The 20,320-nt window shown below is 42.3% G+C and overlaps 1 protein-coding gene across 1 annotated transcript in view; it reads left to right on the top strand.

The window, feature by feature from the left end:
* CDC16 (cell division cycle 16) overlaps nt 1–18,784 on the top strand; it is a 35,264-nt gene extending 16,480 nt beyond the window's left edge. The window contains exons 13-18 of the mRNA XM_075563382.1: nt 3,654–3,806; nt 4,975–5,038; nt 6,172–6,233; nt 8,624–8,759; nt 10,330–10,420; nt 18,022–18,784. Coding sequence (XP_075419497.1) covers nt 3,654–3,806; nt 4,975–5,038; nt 6,172–6,233; nt 8,624–8,759; nt 10,330–10,420; nt 18,022–18,281 — 766 coding nt within the window. The 3' untranslated portion in view covers nt 18,282–18,784. The remainder of the gene's footprint in view (nt 1–3,653; nt 3,807–4,974; nt 5,039–6,171; nt 6,234–8,623; nt 8,760–10,329; nt 10,421–18,021) is intronic.
* The last annotated feature ends 1,536 nt before the right edge of the window (nt 18,785–20,320 follow it).

Genomic DNA, 20,320 nt, shown 5'->3' with positions numbered 1-20,320 from the left:
AGAGAACTATTACTACAATTACCTTATTACAATACCTAGTAGGAGAAATATTCAGTATCCACAGTGTAATCAGATAAACACATAACCCTTAACCATTTACAGAATACTCAAGTTTAATCTTCTCTTCTCCACCCTGGAGTGTATCTCCATTTACGTACAGCTGACCGTGGGCCTCTGGCAGGGTGACTCCAGCAGGCCCTACCCACCTACCAGTTGTCTAATGCAGCCTTGCTTTCATCCCAGACCACTCCAGAAGCAGCTTTTCTCCCCTCAACTGCAGCATGTCATTTCTTCTACTTATTTCAGCCATTGCAGGCAACAATAACTAAAGTAAGAATCAAGTGTTTTACATGCCATGTCCTAGTTCTTTCTCTTACAAAGTCCCATGCTTCAGTTAGTCTGGAGCTAGTGTAACGAATCCCACTTCTGACACCAATTATAAAAAGAATTGGCATAGGGGTGATGTTTGAACTCCTCCAGCAACCAAGCAAGGAGGACTTTCAAACTCCATATCAGCATGACCCAGGGCAGATTCATGAGGTCAAATGTGGCCACCCTCCCAAAGCACTATACTTTCAACTATGTTTGATAATTCACTGCAGTGAACACACAAAATTCACAGATAGTATACATGATTGTAGCACTTACTAAAGCGTTAACAAGTTAGAAATGCTCAGGATAAAATGTTTCAAGCAGAACAGCCTCTTCTCAGCTGTGCCTGCAGGCAGACCTCTTTCTGGACGTTTGCCTGTCAGCTACACAGCCCATTGGCCTCTGCCCTGCTCATGCAATGTTACAGTGCTCTTTTAGGGCTGCAAATCAATGCCCAAGTGACATTCTACTGTAAGCCTTAGCCCAGAGGCACTCAGCTCTGGTTCGTGAGTCAGCATACCTAGCTCCCCAATTAAGTGCCTGGGAGCACCCCACTCCATAAGCTAGTCTCTGCCCCCCAGGCATGCGGCGTTAATTACTCTTTGGACGGAGAAGTCCACTAGCTCTTAGTTCTGCTATTTCTGCCTCTCTTGTCAAAACTGCCCTCTGGTTCAAGGAAGTACCATGTGCCGGAATCATCGGGCCCAAAGGGTGCACTCCACACCTTGCTTTTCTCTCGCTGGCAGTGAGAGTCCTTCCTGCCTACTTCTCTGATGGCTTAGTTTGACCCAGCAGGGTGGTAATCACCGCGAACCTTGGTAACAATCGCTCAGCTGAATCAATCGTGCAATTCTATCAGCGTCTTCCCCCGCCTTCTCTTACCCAAAGCCATCAGGGAAAATTGTGTGGTGAGAGTAACAGACTACAGCTAGATGAGCTGTGTTAAAAAATTCACTACACTCCAACTGCTAACCAAACAGTGAACAATTCAAACCACCAGCCACACTGTAGGAAAAGATGAGGCTGTCTACTCTTGTAAAGATCTGTAGTCTCCCGGAGGAGCTGCTGCCAGGGGCTTAAGTGGAGAGCAAATGTTTTGAGAATGATGAGGGCAATGAATGTACAAATGTGCGTTACACTATTGATGTATGAATGGATTGTGATAAAAGTTGTATGAGCCCCTAATAAAATGATTTACCAAAAAAAAAAGATTGTTATATAAGAGCTCCCAATAAAATGATCTTTTAATAACAATAAATAAAATTGAGAAAATTTGACAGACAAACAAACAAAAGATATATAGCCTCAGAAACCCTATGGAGCAGTTCAGTTGTTTTTTCCTGGTTAAATGCTCCTTTAATTGTAAGTCTTTCTTTAATTCCAGGGTTTTGAAAAGGTTGGTTTGGTCCATATTTACCATTTTATCCTTGCTTTTCTGAAGGAATAGCTTTTTGGAGGTTGAGGTAGTTAGTTTATTGTGCCAACCTGGCCGACAAACACAAGTGGGGTTAATTGAAGGGCGGAGGGTAACTGGTTTAATGAGCCTCGCCTTTTTAGTTCTCGGGTCTCTTGCTTTCTGATGGTCGGACCAGGGTGCAGCTACCTTAGCCTGTTCCCTGCTTTAGCTGGCAAGGCTCACTTCCTGCAAGACATCCCTGAAGAGAAGGCACATGGACCTATCTGGATGCAGCCCTGGGTGCTAGAGCAGCCGTGTGGAGACCCCTGCCAGCGCTAAGATGCTTACACACTCACTGACTCAGCTTTCCTCCTGCAGTCAGTGTCATTGTGTGTGTTTTGTGAGATGGAGGAGGACATTGTGGGTTGGTGTCAGACATATAGTTTAATGAGTTAATGTTGGACTTGTGGGCTTGGACAGCACTGGGTTGGAATGTTTTCTGGATGTGCATTTACCCTTTATATAAAACTCTCTCTGATACATCTGTGTTTCTGTGGATTTGTTTCTCTAAAGTACCCAGACTAACACAGAGGTCCTTACTTTGCTGTTCTAAAGTGGATCCTCAGGACAAATATTTTTTAAGGGTTCTTCATGCCTCTTGTGTAGCTGGTGGAATCTTTGTATGTGTGCACCACATCTTTTCACAGTTGCTACACGTGCTGTTGAGTGACATTCATTACTTATTTAACAATGTGTCACCGTCCAATCTCCACTCGTATTATTCCATCACCATTCGTTTAGCCTCTGCCCCTTGATGTTCTCACCTGTGCGTGTGACGAATTGTTACCAGTTTGGACGTGTAGGCAGTTCTGTGGAAGAAGAGTGCCGTGCTCTCGGCAAACATTTTTTGTTAATGGAAGCAGAGTGTCGTTGCGTTGAACGATGTCTTGGTCATAGGTTTAGTTCACCGTTTAACACTATTTCCCTTGATGGGAGCTGTACGAGCCCCAACCAAAGATTAGAACCAAAGCACATACCAACAGTGAGATGTTACTGAATGTTCTTAGGTCCAGTTTCAATAACAGATTAGTTCTTGAGATTTCCTTTAATGTAATGAACAGTGTTTCCATCAGGGTGAGAAGATGAAATTTCACTTAAAATGAGCTGGTATTTACTCAGAGCCTTGAACTGTTTCTGAGGATGGGCAAATGGGATCAATATACACGGCAGTTAGAGAGTTCTTCAGTGCAGAAAGGATAGAAACTGATTACCATGGGAGTTTGCAAGAGGGAAATCCACTCAAGTTAGGAAAGCAGATGCTCCTCACAGAGGGAGCAGAGCTTGAACAAAACAGCAAGAGAACGTGGTACTGACGACCGAAGGAATGGAGGGGAGGGTTCGGGACGCAGGCCGTGACGACAGTGGGAGAGAAGCAGGCAGAGAAATGCCAGGTCATAAGTCCGTCTGCCCTGCAGACGTTTTGTTTAACTATAGAAGACTAGTGGAAAATAAAATCAATAGGTCAGTGATCACGCCCCCAAATTATAACAGATTAAACTAAAAGCTCATTCAAATCAAAACCAAGCTCACTGTACTGAGTCAGTTTTGACTCTCGGTGACCCTATAGGACAGGGTAGCTGCCGCTTTGGGTTTCCAAGACTATTGACTCTGCAGGAGGAGACTGGTTCATCTCACTCCCATAAAGCTCATTAGGTGCCCACTAACTGTCAGTGCATGAAAACTGTTCTCAACGTAAGCAGTAGTATGTTCGTTATTGCAATATTATGTTTGCATTATTTTGTAGAAATAGTTTGAAACTGATCCGTTCGTTTCTGGTACGTGAGAAAGTCGGCGTTGAATATGTGGAATTTTACACTGTTTCTAGGTGTCATCTGCCGATGCTGTATATTGGATTGGAATATGGCCTGACCAATAACTCCAAATTGGCTGAGAGATTCTTTAGCCAGGCGTTAGGCATTGCACCTGAAGATCCTTTTGTTATGCACGAGGTTGGCGTTGTTGCCTTTCAGAATGGGGAGTAAGTACCAAGAGCAAACTGTGCTCTTTTGATAAATAGAGTAAAACCTCAGTTACTAGAATTCAAATGATCAGCCTGACCTTTGAGTAGAATTTTATTCCGTACTGTTTTAGGACATTTCCTTCTTTTAAAACTTTGTCATTCCTTTAAAATTATTTGACTCAGGCCTGAGCCCTCCTTCCATCCTGCTGCCACAGGCTGGTCGTGGCACTGCTGCACAGCTGGCGTAGCTCCACGTCACTCAGTCAGCAGTGTGGCTGCTGTCACTGAAAGAAAAATACACGGAAACTCGGAAAAGCCAGGCGCCTCTGTGAGGCAGAAGCCTACCTGAGAAGGAAAACTCCAATATTTTCCACTGACACGAGAGATAGGAAAGTGGGAAGACTGCGCTCTGCCAAAGGAGAAACTTCCCAGACCCAGAATAACAAGGCAGTCCCTCTGAGTTCCGCCTCTCACGGGCGTCCCTGCACAGGCAGTCCTGGGATTGGGAAGGACTCCCGTTCCAACCAGCCTCCTTAGGGCCCTCCGCATGTTCGTTCTTCTCTGTACATCGACAGTGTGCAGCCTGTGCGCATTCTCGCACGTAAAGACACACAAACACCTGATCCCTAAAGGTGATGGTGATGAACACACAGAACAGACTCGCTTTATGTCGTGTGTGGAGGAGCCATCAGCGTGGAACCCCCTTGTGAGTCAGAGGCGACTTATAGCTTCTGCTTTGTTGCAAGTCAATAAAACTTTAATTAAAACAACCTCATCTCTTAAGTCTCCCATTCAGTTGAGATTTTATTATAACCGTGGATGTTTTGTAAGGTAAATAATTTGGTGTCAGCTAAGAGAAAAAAACTTTTAATCCTTTGCATTAAATTGCATATACGAAAGCAGTAAGTCAGTTTTGTTTGTGGCTATATTTTTTCTGAAAATGGGCTCACTGGTGTATTATATAAGAATGGGACTTTTTTGTTTTTTGACATAAAAATTTACTATTCTCTTAAGATCATAAACTTATGTAATAAGAATACAGTAAGATTAATAACATGATTTAAATTTGAAATTTTAATCAAAGTACCAATAATTTACCCCCTTTTACCTAAGTAGTAACATATTTCTTGAATGTTTACATTTGCTTATCATGAATAACCTGCAACTTTTTCTCACCCCATTTTAGCTGGAAAACAGCAGAAAAATGGTTCCTCGATGCTTTAGAGAAAATCAAAGCAATTGGGAATGAGGTACTTTACGTATATTTGTCACGGTATCTGTGTGCATGTACCCAGGTGTGTTTATTCTCGAAGGATGAATAGCATCGCTGACACATCCCTTCTGCAGAATCCTCACCTCTGTGCCTGTGGCTATCATCCCATTCAGGAAGGTGTTCTCCACTAAACTGATGGACAGCAGGAGGGTGGGGCTACGACCTGCCCTCAGTAGCGAAGGGTGTGTGTGAACCAAGTCGTGCCCTTTGTTTCCTGGGGATATTGTCTGCTAAAACACAACAGACCTCCAGCAAGAGGGACAGCATTTGCTATTTCATGTAGACTCTTTGAGAAGACTGTGTTAAGTACTAGAAATACAGGCATACCTCATTTTATTGTGTCTCTGCCTTATTGCACCTCATGAATATTTAAGTTGGCTGGTTTTTCAGGTTTGTTTCAACCAACGGAGGGTTTGTCAGGCAAGTCTGTTGGCACCATGTTTCCATGTCTTCACTTGTGTCCTTGTTTCACATTTTGGCAACTCTCATAGTATTTCATATTTTTTCATAATGGTATTATTGAGCCCTTAAGAGACTACAAACTAACCAACTCACTGCCATCGATTCGATGCCAACTCATCGTGACTCCATAGAACAGGGTAGACCGGCCCCTGTGCCCCTGTGGATATCTGAGACTATAACTCTTACAGGAATGAAAATTATTCTCTTCTTTGGAGCAACCTGTGGTTTCAAATTGCTGACCTTTTAGTTAGCAGCCCAACATGTAAACACTACGCCCCCGGGGCATTGTCAGTAGACTACAGTAAACTTAGCTTTTATATGCACTGGGAAGCAAAAGATGTATTTGTGTGACTCTCTTTACTGTGATATTTCTTCATCGCGGTGGTCTGGAACCCGGCCTGCGTTGTCCCCAAGGTCTGCCTGTACAGAAGCCAGACAGGAGGCCTCCTTTTCATCTAAATAGGAGAAAAACAACTGTGGAAATGAACATACGAGGTAGTGCCGGGGCAGAGGCGTACAGAGTGCCGGACAGGCACAGCTGAGAGGCGCCACTTGCAGAAATGAATGAGAGCTCACTCAGTGCCGACAGGAGGAGGTGATGAGTGCCGTGTGGATAACTCATGGGTTTGCCGCTGCTCTGTGTTTTAGGTCACGGTGGACAAATGGGAGCCTTTGTTGAACAATTTGGGGCATGTCTGCAGAAAACTTAAGTAAGTAACATAGAGCACTTTCAGCAGTAGGCTTTCTGATGACAAGTTTACATGATTTGAGGTGGCCTTTTGCATGTTTTCATTCCATGACCTTCTTCCGTTTTCTTATTGTTGGCTGTTGAGATATAATAAGGATAAAAAGAAGTGGGTCTTTTTTGGTTCAATTACCCTCTGTTTAATTTTATTTTAGGAACTCATAATTTTTAATGACTTTTTAGATGAAAAAATATTGTAGTGTTCCAAATTAATCTAAAAGAATTTAGACAGTAGGGATTAATTAAAATCATATCCTTATTCTTACCTGTGTTTTCCTGCTAGTCACTAGTCCTGTGTATGACGAATGTTGTTAGGTATCATCAAGTCAACTCCAGTACATAGTGGTGTCATGTGCAGCAGAAGGAAACACCGCCAGGTCCTGTGCCATCTTCACAAGTGTTTTGTGTGAGCCCGTCAATCCAACCCGCTGATGCTCTTCTTCTTTGTCACTAACCCTCTGTTACCAAGCATAATATCCTTCCCACCCACTGATCTCTCCCAACGACATGTCCAAAACATGTCGAGACAAAGTCTCACCCTCCTTTCTTCTAAGGATCTGTACTTCTTTCAGGGCACATGTGTTCCTTCTGGCATTGCATGGTACTTTTAGTATGCTTTGCCAATACCGTGATCCAACTGCATCAATTCTTCTATGAGCTTCGTGATCCGTTGTCTAGCCTTCAGGTGTATATGAGGTCATTGAAAATCCCATGACTTGAGTCGGGCACACCCTGTTCCTCAAAGGGACATCTTTGCTCTGGAACACTTTAAATAGGTCTCGTGCAGCAGATTTTCGTCATTCCATCTCGACTTCTGCTTCCATGGATATCCATGTGGATCCAAGTAAAATGAAATTCTTAACAACTTTGGTCTTTTCTCTGTTTATTGTGATTTTGTATATTGATCAAATTGCAACAGATTTTGTTTCCTTTACATTGAGTTGTAATCCATACTGAAGGTGGCCATCTTTGAGTTCATTGTCAGCATACCAGGTTGTGTTGTCGGCCTGTCACCCGTTAATGTGCCTTCCACCAGGCTTGAGGCTGTGTTCTTCACACAGTCCAGTTTCTCAGGTTATTTGCTCCGCATTCAGTTTGAATAGAGTGAAAGGCTACAGCCCTGACACCCCTTTCCTAACTTTAAACCATTCAGTGTGTCTCTGTTCTATTCGAATGACTGCCTCATGGTCTATATATAGGTTTCACATGAGTACAATTAAATGTGATAAACGTGACAGTTTACAAATGGTTGTGTTGTTAAGGAAAGTAAGTTTGAGAGACTCCGTAGTTAACACCAAATTTAACAAGTTTTGTATTGCAAGATTTCTTGGGGTCCTTTTGTACAATCCCCAAACTGCAACAATCTCCAAAATGAAGCGCTGCAACATTTCTCAAACTTCATTGGAAACAGAACTTGTTTTTCACAAAAGATTTTCCAGGGAAAGTAATCCAGAGAACTTTGGGAAACATTGCTCTGAGGAACTCTTTAAGACCTAAAAACTGCTTGGTGATGTATAAGTGTATCTTGTGGTGTAGGCTGTGTTAGGCCGGATACACTAGAGAAACCAATCCAGTGACACTCCCAGATGTATAAGAGAGAGCTTTACATCACGAAGTAGTTATATATCAGGAAAGCATCCCAGTCCAGATCAAGTCCACAAGTCCAATATTAATCCATAAGTCTGCTACTAGTCCATAAATCCCTCTTCAAACTCATGCAGCCACAAGCAATGATGCAAAATACAGGAAGATCACGGGCCGGTGGGTGAATTGTCTTATGGATCAATTGGCGGTGGAAGCATCATAGGGCTGGCGCATGTCTCAGCATGGCTCATCAACACAAAGGTGAAAGCAGAGAGCAAGAGCGAGCGAGGCCCTTCTCCAGAGAACCATTTATCTCGGTGGCACCTCCAAATGAGGTCATCAAGCTGCACCTGATTGGCAGGTTAAACTCCACCCATATCTTCTTACTGGTGCCATTTTGGCACAAGAAAACGTAACTATATACATAGGTTTATCTTCCTAAAAGTGTTATAAAAAGCTTCAAGTCTAGGCGTCAAGGAGTAGAGTTCTGGTTCCAGTAAAAAGCAATACAACAGAGACCCATGCAGCCAGCCTCTGAACCACCCAAGAGTGCTGGTGAAGAAAGCACATTTGTAAGGCACTATTGAGATGCATGGCAGTGGGACGTAGAGGGAAGGTGTGGTGCTGTCCCAACACAGGGAAATGTTTGCATGTTAGGAGTACTCAGCTTGACTTAGGAATTTAGTAACTTTATGGTAACCATTGATTATTTTCTCTCTCCCTCCCCTCTGTCTGTTCTCCCCTCCCTCTCTCACCTCATCTCATTCACAGAAAGTATGACGAAGCATTGGATTACCACCGTCAGGCCCTGGTGTTAATCCCTCAGAATGCATCCACCTACTCCGCTATAGGGTACATACATAGCCTGATGGGCAATTTTGAAAATGCCATCGACTATTTTCACACGGTGCGTTCTTGCATATACCTAACTTTAAACCGACTGAACGTTTACTACTTTCTGAAAAGATCTTTTCTAGGTAGTGTTTTATTTCTTTGCCATTTAAAAAAATGTATGCCACCTAGTATTAGTTTTTTGGTAGCGAATAGTATGTATATCTTTTGCAGTCCTCCTCAAATAGGAAGCAAACGTGAGACTTGTCATAAGTGTGCCGTGAGTTATTTAAGTATTCATGTGAGTAGGTATCACTTAGCCTGAGGGGTCCAGAAATGTTGGCTACACAACTAACGCCCTGTGGGAGCGCCCACTTATTATTCGTGACTCTCACAATTTACTTGAATCAATCACTTGACTAACAGAGCAATCTGCATTTATCATATAGAATCTCTCCTTAGACCACCTACCTACATGTCATCAAATCTAATACACTATGAATAAGAGAGATGATCAGACTCACAAAAAGAAAAAACATTGTTGGCAATTAAATTGAACGTAGTGCTTTTCTGTCACTTAATTTCACTCTGGCAAAGTGATCTTATGAGCATATTAGACAGATGCTGCTCCAGAATAGACATTAAAAGAAAAATGTTAAGTGGCGTAGTTATTCTTCACATTCAGCATCTAATCAATATTCCTTTCCCTCTGATATTATCTGGATGCCATCACACATGGTCTACTCTTGGTTCTGGAATATTCTTCCAAGCCACATAGGTGTTTTTCCCCAGAGGTTGATGTTACCACTCTCTTGATCTTACTAGAAGGTGTCAAAGGGGGTTGTTAGCCAACAGCTAGGATTCACTTTTCTTCGTAAGTGACTCATACATGGTTTGTCAACCGCAGGGTCAGTTATCTAGCCATGCCACCCAGCATGACAACAAGCTCTCACCGCACACACCGTGGCTCCACAGCAGGGTTGCTGCTTGGCCACACCGACAGGAAAGAGCCATGAATTGTAAGACATCTGGCTCTGAGAAAAGTTAAGATTAAATGGGGAAAATGTGGATCTTAGAATTGATGAGATAATGGTATTGTGGGAAGAGGTAAAATAGGGGAAACTGTAGTGTTTCAAAGATATATTCATGAGTAATAAATTCATAACTGATTTTCAAAGGCCTATTAAAGATTTTTAGGGCATAAGGCTCAATGGAGTTTTGAAGAGCCACTATGGTAAACAAATTGCTAAGCTCGTCAGAACTTTGAGCTGAGAAAATTTTCTAGTCTTGATTAATCTTTCAAATATGTATACTTGGATGTTGTATAATTTACCTTTCTTGTGTGGTTTAATTACCATAGAACTTAATGGTTCTTGTGGGGTCATGGCTTATAAATCCCTCTGAAAGGAGAACATCAAACATGAAGGAGTGAGATGAACCCTCATGTACCCATCACCAGCGTCAACCATTGCTGTACTTATGGTCTATGCTAAGCGTCGATCTGGGTGTAGCTCTGCCCCCATGACAACTCTCTAATCCCACCTTTGGTTCCTTGGAGTATTTTGAAGTGAATCGAATAATATTTTTAAATAAAAGAGAAAGGAACACATTTTCTTTCAATAATCGTGCTGAATATGTTCTGGCAGGCACTTGGTCTTAGGCGAGACGATACATTTTCCGTCACAATGCTTGGGCATTGCATCGAAATGTACATTGGTGATTCCGAAGCTTACATTGGTAAGATTATAATTCTTCTTGCTTTGTCATCCAGTTTTCAGATTCCTTCTCTTTCATGAGTAAAGCATTGTGCTGCTGACAGATTAGTCCCCTTACACAATGGAAAAACAAGTCTTACTGACATTTTTCTAATTAGTTTAAGAAAAGGTTTCTCTTTATCTTCTTAACCATTCTAATTTGATTAATGTTAAGAAACTCCATTTACTTTTTATGACTGTAATATTTCACAGTGTAGAGTATAGCATAATGTTAATCTACACTTCAGTGGTATATTGATAAATTGTAATACATTTACTTAAATAACGTGTAACTTTTTAACGATAATGAGAAATGTTTATATGAAACTGTTGTAACTGGGGACTTGTTTAGTTATGTGAGGAGTTAATATAAGAATTAAAAAGTAAAATCTAGAGATTAGTTAGGCACAGGTTTCTTTTCTAAAAAATTTCTTTAAGAGAATATAAAATCATAAAAGGGAAGATTGACAAATGGGAATTCAATAAAATTAACAAATTTTGCTCATCAAAAATCATGATTAAGGTGTGGAAAAGTAAAGTTACAAGACAAAATAACTTGTATCTTGAATATATAAGGGGTACCCCCCAACAACAACAAAATAAAATGATTCTCATTTGGGTTTTTTGTTTTATGTGAGGGGAATAATGCATCTGGAGTTCGTTCTACCAGGTCAGACTGTTAATCAGACATTGTATTTAGAGGTTCTGAAAAGATTGCATAACAGTGTGGGACAAAAAAATGGCCTGATTTTGTGGCAGACGGGGGACTGGTTTTGCCACCACAACAATGCACCTACTCACACAGCCCTCTCAGTGTGGCCGTTTTTGACAAAAAATAGCATGCCTCTCTTGCCCCATGCACCTGACTCACCTGACCTCACTCCGTACGACTTCTTTTTGTTTCCATCAAGGAAGAGGGACATGATAGGACAGCGATTTGACGCTATAGAAGAGGGGAAGAAAAAAAACAAGGGCGGTGCTGTCAGCCATCCAAACTACTGAGCTTGAAAATGCTCCCAAGAGTGGAATGGCAGATTTGACAAATGGATTAAGTGTAATGGAGAGTACTTAGGAAGTGATGTGGTTGTTTTGTAAAAAAAAAGAAAAAAAATCAAATATATAGCTTTAAATGAAAACTTCTGGGTCTTGGGGGGATACCCCCTTGTACATTACAGCCCTACAAGTCAGTGAGAAAAAGTTAACCCAATCATTAAATGGACAAAATAATGGGTGCTTCACAAAAGAAGATATCCAAGTAATTGTTCAGCAAACTGAAGATACTCAAGAGTATTGCTTATCAAAAAAATGGATACCGTGATTAGGTATCACCATTCACTCAGAAAAATGAAGATTCCGATCTGATCCCTTTCTGGCGCTTTCATGTGTTATCAGTTATTGGTGGGATTATAAATACGTAAAAGCCTCTTTGGATTGCTAAACTTATAAACAGGTCGACTCTACCTGTTGGTCTGTTGTTGCACAACTGCGCCCAACGTTAGCAGCTCAGCCTCCCATTCTGTAGGCTGCTTGGGGAGCCTCCCTGCTGCGGGTCTGGACTGGGATCTCTAATGCTATTGCTGTCGGTGGGGGCTTGGCTGGGGCTGTGCGGTCCAAGACGGCCCGGCCCGTGCTTCCATCAGGATCACAGTCAGGATAGCTGGGCGGCTAGGCTGACGGGGCTTCTCTCTCCACGTGACTTTTACCCCAGACGCTGTACAACGTGACTGTCTCAGGGTTCTAACTGAGAACTTGAGGCCTGACTGAGAGTGGCCATCAAAACCAACCACATAACTGTCTCAAACTGAGGTAGAAAAGGCACTTGACAAAATCCAGTACCCTTTCATGGTGAAAATATGCAACAGATGAAAAATAGAAGAGAAAATCCACAGGATGAGGAAGGGACTTTATAAAAGCCCATAGCCAGCATCATACTTGAGAGGAACAGTAGAACACTTCCCATTAAGATTAGGAAGAAGACCCCACTGCCACGCAGCAGCATCCTGGAAACCCTAGCCAAAGCAAGTAGGCAAGAACAAACTGGGAAGGATAAAGTAAAACTGTTCTTGTTCACTGTGTATATATATAATCGATATCATATATTTACACACATGGCATATATGTAAGTAAATATGTGCTATATATTTTAAGTATATACATGCCATGTGTGTAAATATATGATACATATTACATATATATTACATGTGTATTTATATATATCCCAAAGAACCTCCCAAAAACTATTAGAGCTGATGAGTTCAGCAAAATTGTACATGCAAAAATTGTGTTTCCTTACATCAGCAGTGTGCAAGCATGTAGGGAAATTAAGCAAACAGTTCCATTTATACTAGCATCTAAACAATGAAAATGATAATGCTTTAACTGGGAAGGTGAAAGACATGTACACTGGAAGCTAACACTTTGCTGGAAGAAATTAAAGGAGACTTAGAGAAATGGAAAAACATTCCATGTTCGTAGAAGAGAAGACTACTTACTATTGTGAAGATGTCAATACTACCCAAAGTGATGTAGAGATTTAATGCAGCTCCTGTCTCATGTGGTTTCTCGAGCAGGGAGAATGGACGTGGAACCAAACACATACACACACACAATACAGGACTGCAGCACAAAGTAGACACAGACAGAGACAGTAAGAACTGCAGCCTTGCTGGACTGCAGTGCTTTAGTTTTATGTACTAAATACTGGCAGTGTTCCCAGACAAGTTTGCTATTCCCACATTTGGATTTCTCATAGCCTTGAGAGTGAGTTCCATATCTCAGCCCATACCGTTTTTGTTTACATACTACCAGTGTTTGCAAACACTGTTTGCAGCTGCTCCCTCAATTCCTTACCATTTGCAGTAAGGAAGCAGTTTATGAGAACCAGCTAGGACAGACGTTTGTGCACTGTCCTAGACAGATACATGACAGGAGACACAGCTCTCCTCTCAGGGCTCCTTCACTATCAGCCTCTGCAGAAATGGAAAAGCCAATCCTGAAATATCCATTACCTGAGGGGGTCCCAATTAAAACAATCTTTTTTTAAATTTAAATACTTATATTGGAGCTCTTACATCTCTAATCACAATCCATACATTCATCCAGTGTGTCAAGCACATTTGCACTTACACTGCCATCTTTATTTTCAACGCATTTTCTTCCCACTTGAGCCCCTGATATTGGCTCCCCATTTCTTCCCCCTCTCTCTCCTACCCGCCTTCCCTCATGAACCCTTTGATAAGTTATAGATTATTATTTCTATATCTTACATCGTCCTCTGTCACCTCACCCACTTTAATGTTATTCGTACCCTCAGGAGGAGGTTATAGGTTGATCCTTGTGGTCGATTTCCCCATTCTCCCCCCACCCTCCCCTAATCTTCCTGGTATCTCTACTCTCTTTGTTGGCCCTGAGGGGTTCATCTGTCCTGGATTCCTTGTGTTTCCAATTCCTATCTGTACCAGTGTACATGTTCTGGTCTAATCCGATTTGTAAAGTGAAATTGAGGTCATGATAGCGGGGTGAAGGAGGCACCAAAGAACTAGAGGAAAGTTGTGTTTCCTCGGTGCTATACTGCACCCTGACTGGCCCATCTCTTCCTTGTGACCCCTCTGTGAGGGGATGTCCAATTGGCTACAGATAGGCATTGAGTCTCCACTCCATTACCCCCCACCCCATTCACCTTGGATATGGTTTCATTCTGGGTCGTAAATGCCTGATACCAGATCCCTTTGACACCTTGTGATCACACAGGCTGGTGTGCTTCTTCCATGTGGGCTTTGTTGCTTCTGAGCTAGATGGCCTTTTGTTTATCTTTAAGCCTTTAACCCCATATTCTATATCTTTTGATAGCCGGGCACCATAATCTTTCTTTGCCACATTTACTTAGGCACCCATTTTGTCTTCAGCAATCATGTTGGGAAGGTGAGCATCACAGAATGCCGGATTGTTAGACCAAAGTGTTCTTGTGTTGAGGACGTACTTTGAGTTGTCAATCTGCAACCTTAATTCTTAACATATAGATATGACTACATAGTTCTATTACCCTTTTGTTTTATATATATATACATTTACATATGTACCTGCCTGTATTTAGGCCTCTATAAATGTCCTTAGGCAAAACAATCTTAAAGAAGAATAAAGTAGGAAGACTTACACTTCCTGATTTTAATGCATGCTATACAGTTTTAGTAATGAAACAGTTTGTGTATAATAATTAGCACAAAGGCCAAGCCAAATACCCCCAACCCACTGCTGTCCAACCAGTTCGAATCAGAGATGCTCTAGGACAGAGCAGAACTGCCTGTAGGGTTCCCGATATGTGTAGTCTGTACAGAAGCAGGCCGCTGCTCCCTCTTTGTTCACCGAGTAGCTAGTAGGTTCAAACCACCGACATTTTGGTTAGCAGCTGAGTGCTTAAGCATGACACTGCTAGGGTGTACACAAAAAACTTGAGGACAGAATTTAAAACCCAGCTATGGGTGTTAAACTCACCCAGTGGGGAAAGAATAGTTTCTTCAACAAACGGTGGTGTTGCAAGTGGATGTCCACTTGGGAAAGAATAAAGTTGGATCTATCAGTCACACCGTAGAAGAACGTTAAAATGGATCAGCAGCCTAAATATAAGAACTAAAACCATGATGTTCTTAGAATAGAATAGGGATCATTAATGCTTCAGTATCTCATTTTTGACAATGAATTCTTAGATAAAAACAAACTCACTGCCATCGAATCAGTTCTGACTCATAGTAACCATTTAGGACAGGATAGACCTGCCCTTCTGGTTAACCAGGACTGTAAATCCTCGATTCCTCTTGCAGAGCAGCTGGGAATTTCAAACTTCTGTCCTAATGGTTACCAGCCAAAGACACAGCCCAAGATGCCACCAGGGCGCCTCAAATTACAGCAAGTGAAAAAGCACAAGAAAAAAAATAAATTGAATTTAATAAACATTTTAAAAGTTTGTGCATCAAATAAATTAATCAACAAAATGAAGACACTACAGGATAGGGAAAAATATCTGGGAATCAGATAGAGTTTAATATCCAGAATATATAAAGAACAATACAGTTTAATAATCAAATGACAATCCAGCCCAAAAAAATTGAGCAACAGACTTGAATAGACATTTCACCCAAGAAAATGTTTGAATCGTTAGTTTTTAGGAAAATGCGAATCAAAACTACAATGAGATACCCCAAACAGCAAACCCGCTAAGATATCTCTTATCAGAAAAACAAAATGACAAATGTTAGGATGTACAGACATTAGGACACTCACCACTGCTGTTTGAGAATGTACAATGATATGGCTTCTGTGGAAACCATTTGGGCAGCCCTCACATAGTTAAAAATTCATTGCCATATAACTTCACAATTCCATTTCTAGGTGTTTATGCTTGAGAGACCTGAGCACAGGCACTTCAATAATTGTACCCCAATGTTCCTTCCAGCACTGTTTACAATAGCCAAAAGACGGAGACAACCCACATACCTTCATCAGCAGATAAATGGCAAAATTTGGTACATTCTTACAATAGAATATTGTTTAGCCACAAAGAGATGAAATCTGCCACATGGCTGTACTTTAGAAACGCAATGCTCTGTGAGGTAGGGCACAGGTGACTATGTGTGACCCTTGGGAGAGGCATACACAGACTGGCATGTGTTTGTGGCTGCCAGGGCAGGTAGCAGGAGTGGGAGGGCAGGGAAATGTGAAGCTGTGAAGGAGTTCTGAGTGTCTGTTAGTTGGTGTAACAATTTAGAAATGAACTGTGGCTGGCTGTATAACAAGGTAGACATGTAAAAATGGTTGAAGTGACAAAATTGTTATACACTTCATCACAATTTTAAAAAATCTAAGGACCCAATCACTGGAGACCACATATTGTATGAAACTGCTTATCTGAAATGTACAGAAACCACAAATCTGTAAAGAAGTATCAATTGGTGGTTCTCTGGAGTTGCATGTGGGAGGATCCCTGGTGCGTAGTGGGTTACAAGTTGGGCTGCTAACCAGGTCAGCAGTGTAAACCACCAGCTAGCTCTTCCTCGGGAGAAACGGGGGCTTTGTACTCCCAGAACCCAGGCGCATCTCCACTCTGTCCTGTGGGCTCGCTCTGAGTTGGCATCAACTCACTGGCAGTAAAGTTAGAGAGTTGAATGTAGGGGGTTGGGAGGCTTTGGCGAGTGACTGCATATAGCACAGCGTTTCTCTTTGAGGCGACAAGATTGTGGGGACATTGCACGATTCCTAAATGGGTAGGTTTTTAGCACGTGAGCTGTATTTCAATGAAGCAATACTTTGATGATTTAACAACAGCAAAGCCACATGATTCAGTTTAGAGATACCAGGGAAGGGGAACTCAAAGTGTTTGGACACTGGGAAATATCATTCATTGTAGAATATTAATGTAATTCACCATACTGATCCTACGATATAGCACTTCATAGGGCCAACTCAAATGCTCACTAACAGGAGAATAGTGGTAAATTCCGCCAACAGGATAATGAACCACAGCTAACAGAATTACGTGCTGAACCATGTAAGAGGAACAAATCTCAGTCTGTCAAAAAAGAATATCTACTGATTAATCTGGTTGGTGACAGGTAAGTCAGGAGGCTGATGACTTTCATTACCGAGAAAGGGGCACACGGGAGTCTTCCAGGTGCTGGAAATGTTCTGTGCTGTGGTCGGTGGTGTTTGTGTGGGTCTGTACCTATTGCTGGCATCATGGATTGTTTGTGAGTCACAGCTCAGCTAGTAAGAACTCCTATTCCAAAAGGCTTGCACTTCTGCCATCCGAAAGCCCCAGGTTATCTCAGCTCTGCCACTCAGCGCCTCTGGCCTGGGGTCGGAGCTGAGCCTCATTTTCTCCATTTTTTCAAGGAATAGTTGTGAGGCTTACCTGCAAGATTTACGTCAAGCTAATGCCTTACTACAGTAATGAATAAAATAGGCATGCTCCCTGTGCTTGTAGAGGTGACAGTCTATTGAAGAGCTTTTCAAGTCATTACTTTGTTTTTCAAAGAAGGCTTGCATGTCATCTGCAATACACCTGTTACTAAAAGCTATTAGTTTGAACTGTGTGGAATTGCTTACTGTAGCTCAGAAGCGATTGAACCTCATCTCTTTGTGTAAAATCTCATAAAATTGTGATATGTGGAGGATGTGTTTTCCTTCATTGTATATGATTAGCAGCAGCTGTGCCCAGCAAGCATATCACAGAAAGGCCTTGTCTTAAACTGCTACGAAAAAGGTCCGCCTCTCCGACCATCTTCGGAGGGTTCTCTGGGATGTGGTGACATTCAGTGAGCCACCCTGGGGCTGGAACTACGTGTGCTTCTTAAACCTTTCCTGATCTCTCCCCTGTGGTAACAGTGAAAACCGAAGAAGCAGAGTGGGAGAGGGGTGAAAGGTTCTCAGTCTATTTCTTAATGAGAAACAGAATTGGGTTTTTTTCCCCTCCGTAGTCTAAGTTTGTGCTCTCAGAAGTACGATTTGACTCAATAGAAGCAGAACTCTGTAATATTGGAAAAGACAAGTAAGCGATGGATTTCCTACTCTAATTGTGATATTTCTTTTTAGGAGCGGACATTAAAGACAAATTGAAATGTTATGACTTTGATGTGCATACCATGAAGACGCTAAAAAACATTATTTCACCTCCCTGGGACTTTCGGGAATTTGAAGTAGAAAAACAACCTGTGGAAGAAACGGGACTCGCACCACTGGAAACCTCAAGGAAAACCCCAGATTCCCGGCCTTTGTTGGATGAGACCTTTGAAATTGAAATGAATGAAAGTGACATGATGTTAGAGACATCCATGTCAGACCACAGTACGTGATTTCAAGCTGAGGTCTGGATTCCAGGTTGCCATAGGTTAGTATTTTCTCGTCCTGTTTTAAAATGTCCTTGCCATGTATTAAAACATTTCCTGTTTTCCAACGCGGATCCAAACTACATCTCTACTTTAGGAGAAGAGATTCTCCTTAAAAGACTGGATAGCATACCTTTGCAACACGTTTTCTGATTTTCTGATCCTATAAGATGTACTGGAATAAAGGATAATGAAATTGCTAGTCAGTTGATTTCTTGATTTGCAAAGAGACATTTCCTGAGAATCCATTTGCGCTCTGCCAGCTTATCATCTGACTTCTAGGGGCTGGGCTGAGGAGAACCCTTAGCCACTGGTCAGAATCCCCGTTGTTCATTCCTTCTAGTCACCTGGCCTACTGTGACCATATTGATTTCTCCTCCTTCAGAATAAAAGCCAGGCCCTGCTTTAGCCCTAAACCGTGGAGAACTAAATATGATTCACAGCAACTTTCAGAATGTCTCGTATCTGAACAATCCTCCGATGTGAAATTCCCTGCAAATGTCTCCATCCGTGGATGGAGCTGGGGTGCTCTGGTGCAGTGCTTCTTGGGGTGCCTGAGTTGCACTAGGCTGCCCCCTTAAACAGCGGAATCACTTGCCTGAGCAAGGAGCTTTGTCCTTACGGAGCATAAAAGCTCAGGAGCATACGCATTCCTTCACCTCTGTGTTTCCATAGTCGAGCCTGAGTGACAGCAGGGAATACCAGTCCCAATCTGACACAGATATGGGTGACTTCTCTCCTGGCTCCATGACCATTTTCAAGCAACTCTGATTTCCTTGACTTGCCGTGAAGCCACCCAGTTAAGCCAGAAGGCCCTCTTCCCGCCCTGCATGGAGCATGACTGTTGCTTTCAGAATGGATGCTACCATGTCCATTTTCTCCACTTCTGTGCCGAGGCGTGAACTTGTACGAGGCATTTCCTTCATTTATAAGCATGAGGCTGCATAATACAAACGTTGCAATTTGAGCCCTCCGCTCGTGACAACAGAAGGAAGATGTCTCCAGTTACTTTCTTATAGCCCTGGCAGCTTCTATTTTACATACCATTCTTATATTTTAAAAGAAAATACCCTGAGATAGCATTTTTGTATTGTTCATGGATTAAAGCAGCAGTTCTCAAACCTGTGGGTCGCGACCCCTTCGGGGGTCGAACGGCCCTTTCACAGGGGTCACCTAAGACCATCGGAAAACGCATATTTCCAATGGTTAGGGGAACTGTGTTCAAGGGTCAAGGTATTAGGAAGGTTGAGAACCACTGAATTAAAGCATTAGTTCGAGTGGCTAGGAATATCAAGTCTACCCCTGTGAATATATAGAATACCACCTGTCTTCAAATACTAGGACTCCTTGTCACATCTGAATTAGAAGGAGTTACACAGATCTTTCCAAGCAACATGAGTGTTTCTTTCTAAGCATGCATGGCTTTTCACGTAATCATTCCCTGGCTGCATCATCTCTCCAACACTGCCAAGCGAACACGATGGGCATGAGCCTTTCCTAAGGGAACACGTACTCTTGGTGACATGCAGGCCTCAGCAAATTACCAGTGCAGCGTGAGGAGGGCTGCAGTGGAAACCCCGTGTGCTTGCGGAGCATGTAGCGTGCTGCTGTGCCTGTGTCAGAGGAGGAGAGTGAGGAAGGGACAGAAATGGTCGTGCAGATGCCTCTGCAGAAAGTGATGCTGGGGCTATCCTAAGGTGTGATTTTTAAAGACTATTTGTGAGGGTAGTGTGGGTGGCACCCAGTGAAGGCTTGGCACGCCTCTTAGAACAATGCAGAATGACGAGCAGAAACAGGCTGAGCAATAGTAAGCAGGATGGAAGGCCTTTTCACTGTTGCCCAGGATTCTTTTTCTTTTTTTAATTGTTTTATTAGGGGCTCATACAACTCATCACAATCCATAATCCATCAATTGTGTCAAGCACATTTGTACATTCATTACCCTCATCATTCTCAAAACATTTGCTCTCCACTTAAGCCCCTGCTATCAGCTCCTCATTTTTCCG

This window comes from Tenrec ecaudatus, chromosome 11, assembly GCF_050624435.1.
Source record: "Tenrec ecaudatus isolate mTenEca1 chromosome 11, mTenEca1.hap1, whole genome shotgun sequence".
Taxonomy (NCBI): domain Eukaryota; kingdom Metazoa; phylum Chordata; class Mammalia; order Afrosoricida; family Tenrecidae; genus Tenrec; species Tenrec ecaudatus.
The sequence above is the reverse complement of the archived record's forward strand: the minus strand, read 5'-3'. Positions and strand labels throughout refer to the sequence as shown.